Below are 7,857 nucleotides of genomic sequence, written 5' to 3'. Positions count from 1 at the left end.
GTCTTTAAAACACATTGTATGTTGGTGCACTACGAGGGTGGGCAAACCGTTAATATAATACTTCCATGTGGGGGGGTGAAATCATCTTGCTGTAAAAGTGAGGGTGTCGAAACACCCCCATCCCCCATGGGTGCGACGCCCATGCCCTAACCTAAGAGTTGAAGCTCCTGAAACCTGCTTTGTCGATCAGCTTTTCACTGCGTTGAGCTTCTACCATGAACACATTGTATTTGTCATTAACCCAGTTTACCTTATTATTGCAATTTTACCTGCAGAATCTGATCTTAATAAAGTGAAAACACAAAGATATAAGTAACTGTCAGTAAACATCATTGGCCAATATGTCCAACCTGTCCACCCCGTATCATATCAAGCTAACGTTAGCTAACTACCGACTAGGCTAACAGGATAATATTAGCTAAGTTGACAAGCACTTACTGGTCAGAATGGATCTTCAAATGACGAACAAAGTTGGAAGTTATGCTAGATGCTTAACACTCAAGTCATTCAAGTCATCGTGTAACAAGTCAATTCAAGTGCCGAGTCTTTAACTTCCAAGTTCGAGTCGAGTCTCAAGTCTCACATCAAGTCAAGTCACAAGTCATCAAAACAGTGACTCGAGTCCCCATCTCTGGTAACAGTGGACAATATTCTATAATAAACACACGACCAAAGACAATATTTGTGTCCGATATGTTAAACTGGATTCTCCTTTTCTACTTTTAGAACTTTTCATCACATCTATGCGTAAATATCGAAAGTTATTGGCGTTTCAGCAACTTTCAAGCTGTTTACTTCAGTCATTTGGGGAAAGAAATCCGCCCGATGAGCCGAACCGAACAGCAGTTTGACATGTTGTGACTTTAATGACGTCAAAGTTCCATAAAACCTATTTTTTTCTGAGCCGGGATGTCAGGAAACCAAACAGAGAGCTGTTGTCTGTCTACTTTTCCACTCTCAGGTCGAGCGTTGGCAGAGTTTAACTCACATTTCATCATCACTCCATTAATTAGTGTCCCATTAAAACGATAAGAGACCATTTATTATTCACCGTAACTCATCCCCACATGTTTTATTGATCGGCCGTGAAGCCCACAGGGGGGGAACCGGGGCTAAAGTCTGCTGACCCGAAGCTTCACCGTGTGTCTTCGGGTAAATAAGAAGACGGATTCCAGTTTGACAGGGTTCGCCTCCCAGGTGTGGGTTAGGCCGGGTGGACCGCTGACGGAGTCGATGATGAGCACGGTGACGTACAGGAGCGAGTGTGTGAATGTGTAACAGTGCACCAGATACTGTACGGCACATCTGAAACCCACTTTATGCCCCCACCCCCTGTGGAAATGAAAAAAAGCTTGGCTATATTTGGAGTGAGCTGATGTCACAAGTGGTTTGAGCGGAGAGCCTATAACTGTCAGAGTCGGCTGGTGTGACAGTCCAATTGCTCCGGTGACGGACTGGGACCAGGAAAGCACAACACACAGTGAGTACATGGCTTCTTATCCGCTGTGTTTCTGCTGTAATATTTGCACAGCTTTGGATTTCGTGTGGGTTTTAATGGAATGTTCTGCCAGATTATGTTTGATTCAAACACAGTTTTGGCAGCTGGACGACAGGCAAATAAGCATTAGATTTATATTAAACTCTATCCATCTATCTATTTCTTTTTATTTGTTTAGATAGATAGATAAATACTTTATTAATCCCAATTTGGGAATTTGTTTTGTTGCAGCAGCATACAGTAAAAGATATGAAAACAATTAAAGTAGTAAAAACAAGCAAATAGAATAGAATAAAATAAATATAAGATAAAATAAAAATAGTGAATAAACATAAACATTCGCTATGTACAAATCTACAGTATTTATTTATTTATTTTTAATTTTTTGTTGTTATTGTTATTGTTTTTTTATTCTTTTTATTGTTTTTTAGGAGAGATGTTATTGTTTTTTATTATTATCATTATTATTATTAGTTAGTAGTAGTATTTTTTTTACTAGAATTGGTATTATTATTGTTGTTTTATTGTTGTTAATACGATCATTGTAAATATTTAAAAAAATGTTGAGCTACTTGACTAATTTGAATTTCCCCCATTGGGGGATGAATAAAGTATTTTTTCTATTCTTCTATTCTATTCCACAAAGCTTTAAATGAGGCACTTGGGGACTTGTATTTCATTATTTTCTTCACACATTTGGGCCTCTTCATGGTCGCAGCTTTTCCAGCAGAGGAAACTCAGCTTTGTTGTGTTAAAAATCTGACGTTTTTAGCCTTTTTCGTGCTGCTTTCACTCGTTTTCTCCCTCAAACTTCACTGCAACCCTTGTGTTTCAGCAGGGAATCCTCGTCACAGACATTATGTACCACCTGAGGGTGTCTATGCTTCTCTTGGCAGCGTTTTTGCTGCTGCGCTGCATCACCGCAGCCCCGAGCCACAGGTGAGCACTAACCTTAAAACGCTGTTAAGCCGGTCTCTTTTTGCTCAGATTCCTTCTGAAATGGCTGTTTTTCTTCACTGTTTGGTGTTTGATGAATAGGTTTAAGCTGAGTTCTGCAGAATAATTAAATCAAATCAAATGTATCTGTAGCACATTTCATGTACAAACAATTCAAAGTGCTTTACATAAAATAAAAGCATTGCAGCAGGGAGTGGACTTAACATTGTAGTTCAAAATCAAAATCAAATCAAATTTATTTGTATAGCACATTTAATTTATTCTCAAATTGATTGAGTTTTTTTTATAAATTATTTTGTTTTATTTATTTATTTAGTCATTTATTATTATTAGTTAGTAGTAGTATTTTTATTTTCAATGTAAATATTAATAATTTTTTGAGCTACTTGACTACTTTGAATTTCCCCCATTGGGGGAAAGTATTTTTCTATTCTATTTATATTCTATTCTATTACAAAACTATGTACAAAACCATTCAAAGTGCTTCACATAAAATAAAAGCATTGCAGCAGGGAGTGGAAGAAGCATTAAAAATACATAAAAGAATATAAAGAGAAACAAATAAAATGATTTAAATGAATTTAAAAACAAGCAACAGTCCAGATAAGTTCAAAGATATCGTGCAGATTTCATGCATAGACACATGAGAACAGAAATGTTTTTAACCTGGATTTAAAAATGTCTCCATTTGGTGAAAGTTTAATCTCCACTGGCAGTTTGTTCCACTTATTTGCAGCATAACAGCTAAATGCTGCTTCTCCATGTTTAGTCTGGACTCTGGACTGGACCAGCTGTTTAAGAACAGTTTAATCTCTCAGAAATGATGCTTTAGAAAGGCTGAAATGAACTGCCGGTGGAAGAAAAGCGCTTCACTTTGCAGCCTTGGGAGGGGTGGGTAATTGGCCCTTGCTCGTCTTTCTCCTGGGACCGGTGCTCGTTCTGAAGAGGGTGTCATCAGTGTGAAACTCTTCGGCCCTTTGCCCCCCCCTGTGATTCAGGTACTTCAGCCCCGGCTCGTCCTCCGAGCAGGAAACAGACTCAGAAGGCTGGTCCCTTCCTGAACTCATCTCCAACCCCTTCCTCGGGCTCATGGGCGCACGGCCGCAGAGGGGGCTCACAGCCAGGAACAGGTAATAGGAATGTTCTCCCCGTGGCGTGAAAAGCATCCTGACATTTCGGGAGGGGGGGGGGGTCTCACACTGGAAATAATGCCCCTCCATAAATAAGTTAAAAAAAGCAACAAATAAAAGACGTTTTTACTTGAAATGAGCAAAAAATCGGCTTGTCAAGATTGCTTGAAATAAAATGTGATATTTAGGACCTTTGAGTTAAAAGTGATCTTGAAATTAGCTTAAAAACCTCTTCAAATGTAAAAAAAAGCTTGTTTCATGCGAAATATGACTCAAAACAATTTGTTTTCAAGATTTTTTCATTTAACAAGATATTCAAGATGTATTGTCTTCACTGGAAAAAATCTAAATCTTACCAAGTATATTTGTCTCCGTGAGTATCTCATTACACTTAATATAAGACACAACTGCCTAACAAGTTCTATTACAGCCAGATATAGGGACTTGTTTGAAGACGATACATCTGGAATATCTTGTTAAGTGAAAAAGTCTTGAAAACAAATTGTTTTGAGTTATATTTCACATGAAACAAGCTTTTTTTTTTACATTTGAAGAGGTTTTTAAGCTTATTTCAAGATCACTTTTAACTCAAAAGTCCTAAATATCACATCTTATTTCAAGAAATCTTGACAAGCCGATTTTCACTAGTTCCATTGGCAGATTTTTTTGCTTATTTCAAGCAAAAACGTCTTTTTACTTATTTTTGGAGGGGCATTTTTTCCAGTATTTAAACAAGTCCCTATATCTGGCTGAAATGGTACTTGTTAGGCAATTGTGTCTTATATAAAGTGTAATGAGATACTCAATGAGACAAATATACTTGGTAAGATTTTTTTCAGTGCAGAGTTTAGTGCCGTTCTTTCGGGGGTACGTCTCAGAGTTTTATTCCGTTCTTTCGGGGGTATGTCTCAGAGTTTTATTCCGTTCTTTCGGGGGTATGTCTCAGAGTTTGTGTCGTTCTTTCGGGGGTACGTCTCAGAGTTTTATTCCGTTCTTTCGGGGGTATGATTCAGAGTTTTATTCCGTTCTTTCGGGGGTATGTCTCAGAGTTTTATGCCGTTCTTTCGGGGGTATGATTCAGAGTTTTATTCCGTTCTTTCGGGGGTATGTCTCAGAGTTTGTGCCGTTCTTTCGGGGGTACGTCTCAGAGTTTTATTCCGTTCTTTCGGGTGTATGATTCAGAGTTTTATTCCGTTCTTTCGGGGGTATGTCTCAGAGTTTGTGCCGTTCTTTCGGGGGTATGATTCAGAGTTTTATTCCGTTCTTTCGGGGGTATGTCTCAGAGTTTGTGCCGTTCTTTCGGGGGTACGTCTCAGAGTTTTATTCCGTTCTTTCGGGGGTATGTCTCAGAGTTTGTGTCGTTCTTTCGGGGGTATGTCTCAGAGTTTGTGCCGTTCTTTCGGGGGTACGTCTCAGAGTTTTATTCCGTTCTTTCGGGGGTATGTCTCAGAGTTTGTGTCGTTCTTTCGGGGGTACGTCTCAGAGTTTTATTCCGTTCTTTCGGGGGTACGTCTCAGAGTTTTATTCCGTTCTTTCGGGGGTGTGTCTCAGAGTTTTATTCCGTTCTTTCGGGGGTATGTCTCAGAGTTTGTGTCGTTCTTTCGGGGGGTATGTCTCAGAGTTTTGTGCCGTTCTTTCGGGGGGTATGTCTCAGAGTTTGTGTCGTTCTTTCGGGGGTATGTCTCAGAGTTTGTGCCGTTCTTTCGGGGGTAAGTCTCAGAGTTTTGTGCCGTTCTTTCGGGGGCTATGTCTCTTTTGTCCCGTTCTTTCGAGGGTATGTCTCAGAGTTTTGTGCCGTTCTTTCGGGGGTATGTCTCAGAGTTTTGTGCCGTTCTTTTGGGGGTGTGTCTCAGAGTTTTGTGCCGTTCTTTCGGGGGCATGTCTCAGAGTTTGTGCCGTTCTTTCGGGGGTATGTCTCAGAGTTTTGTGCCGTTCTTTCGGGGGTATGTCTCAGAGTTTTGTGCCGTTCTTTCGGGGGTATGTCTCAGAGTTTTATGTCGTTCTTTCGCAGGTACGTCTCAGAGTTTTGTGCCATTATTTCGGGGGTACGTCTCAGAGTTTGTGCCGTTCTTTCGGGGGTACGTCTCAGAGTTTGTGCCGTTCTTTCGGGGGTACGTCTCAGAGTTTTATGCCGTTCTTTCGGGGGTGTGTCTCAGAGTTTTATGCTGTTCTTTCGGGGGTATGTCTCAGAGTTTTGAGCCGTTCTTTCGGGGGCATGTCTCAGAGTTTGTGTCGTTCTTTCGGGGGGTATGTCTCAGAGTTTTGTGCCGTTCTTTCGGGGGTGTGTCTCAGAGTTTTGTGCCGTTCTTTCGGGGGTATGTCTCAGAGTTTTGTGCCGTTCTTTCGGGGGCATGTCTCAGAGTTTGTGCCGTTCTTTCGGGGGTATGTCTCAGAGTTTGTGCCGTTCTTTCGGGGGTATGTCTCAGAGTTTTATGTCATTCTTTCGGGGGTATGTCTCAGAGTTTTGTGCCGTTCTTTCGGGGGTATGTCTCAGAGTTTGTGCCGTTCTTTCGGGGGTATGTCTCAGAGTTTTGTGCCGTTCTTTCGGGGGCTATGTCTCTTTTGTCCCGTTCTTTCGGGAGTATGTCTCAGAGTTTTGTGCCGTTCTTTCGGGAGTATGTCTCAGAGTTTGTGCCGTTCTTTCGGGGGCTATGTCTCTTTTGTCCCGTTCTTTCGGGGGTATGTCTCAGAGTTTGTGCCGTTCTTTCGGGAGTATGTCTCAGAGTTTGTGCCGTTCTTTCGGGGGTGTGTCTCAGAGTTTTGTGCCGTTCTTTCGGGGGTATGTCTCAGAGTTTTATTCCGTTCTTTCGGGGGTATGTCTCAGAGTTTGTGTCGTTCTTTCGGGGGTATGTCTCAGAGTTTGTGCCGTTCTTTCGGGGGTATGTCTCAGAGTTTTGTGCCGTTCTTTCGGGAGTATGTCTCAGAGTTTTGTGCCGTTCTTTCGGGGGTAAGTCTCAGAGTTTTGTGCCGTTCTTTCGGGGGCTATGTCTCTTTTGTCCCGTTCTTTCGGGGGTATGTCTCAGAGTTTTGTGCTGTTCTTTCGGGGGTGTGTCTCAGAGTTTTGTGCCGTTCTTTCGGGGGCATGTCTCAGAGTTTGTGCCGTTCTTTCGGGGGTATGTCTCAGAGTTTTGTGCCGTTCTTTCGGGGGTATGTCTCAGAGTTTGTGCCGTTCTTTCGGGGGTATGTCTCAGAGTTTTGTGCCGTTCTTTCGGGGGTGTGTCTCAGAGTTTTGTTCCTTTTCTTTTAGCCATCACTTAGAGAAGCGGAGGTGCAACACAGCCACCTGCGTCACCCAAAGGTTAGCGGACTTCCTGGTCCGTTCCAGCAACACCATCGGCACCGTGTACGTACCGACCGACGTGGGGTCCTCCACCTACGGCAAGAGGGACCGACTGCAGCCCCCCGGCTTCCTGCCTCTCTGAGGAACCTCCGCAGCACTCCCAGTGCTCCCATGATGTAACCACTTCTGTTATGTAACCATAACTGTGAGAATTACGTTAACGATGGCGTTGATCCTCATTATCCCTTTCTTATTTTATAAAACTTTAAGAAACAGTGCCTTTGATTTAAAACCATCCAAATCTACGTGTGTTCTAACTGACTTTGTGGGTGTTTGTGGCTCTGTTAACGCTGTTCCACCATAGCATGATGGTCCTGTAAAAAACTGAACGAGGAACAATAAAAGAAAAACTGTAATTAAAACTAAAGAAGTGTGAAGCCATGTGGAATAAATGTTATCTGTTGTTTTTGTAATAAAACGTAAAAAAAATTTTTTTTAAACTCTTTATATGTGTTTTAAGCCATACTTTTGCATTTAAAACTACCAGGAGACCATAAACTAAGTGAACCCCTGATCCAGCAGCTGGTAGCAGCAGTGAGTGAGAAACTAAGTGAACCCCTGATCCAGCAGCTGGTAGCAGCAGTGAGTGAGAAACTAAGTGAACCCCTGATCCAGCAGCTGATAGCAGCAGTGAGTGAGAAACTAAGTGAACCCCTGATCCAGCAGCTGGTAGAAGCAGTGAGCGAGAAACTAAGTGAACCCCTGATCGAGAAGCTGGTAGCAGCAGTGAGTGAGAAACTAAGTGAACCCCTGATACAGCAGCTGGTAGCAGCAGTGAGTGAGAAACTAAGTGAACCCCTGATACAGCAGCTGGTAGCAGCAGTGAGTGAGAAACTAAGTGAACCCCTGATCCAGCAGCTGGTAGCAGCAGTTAGTGAGAAACTAAGTGAACCCTTGATCCAGCAGCTGGTAGCAGCAGTTAGTGAGAAACT

At 42.1% G+C, this 7,857-nt stretch overlaps 1 protein-coding gene across 1 annotated transcript; it reads left to right on the top strand.

The window, feature by feature from the left end:
• The first annotated feature begins 2,339 nt into the window (after nucleotides 1-2,339).
• On the top strand, nucleotides 2,340-7,304 carry iapp (islet amyloid polypeptide). The gene is made up of 3 exons (XM_075472449.1): nucleotides 2,340-2,437; nucleotides 3,454-3,585; nucleotides 6,833-7,304. Exons 1-3 carry the CDS (start codon nucleotides 2,358-2,360, stop codon nucleotides 7,005-7,007), a joined length of 387 nt encoding a protein of 128 aa, XP_075328564.1. The 5' UTR covers nucleotides 2,340-2,357; the 3' UTR covers nucleotides 7,008-7,304.
• Nucleotides 7,305-7,857: the final 553 nt, after the last annotated feature.

This window comes from Odontesthes bonariensis, chromosome 8, assembly GCF_027942865.1.
Source record: "Odontesthes bonariensis isolate fOdoBon6 chromosome 8, fOdoBon6.hap1, whole genome shotgun sequence".
NCBI classification, from domain to species: Eukaryota; Metazoa; Chordata; class Actinopteri; order Atheriniformes; family Atherinopsidae; genus Odontesthes; species Odontesthes bonariensis.
This window is presented reverse-complemented; position numbering and strand designations above follow the sequence as displayed.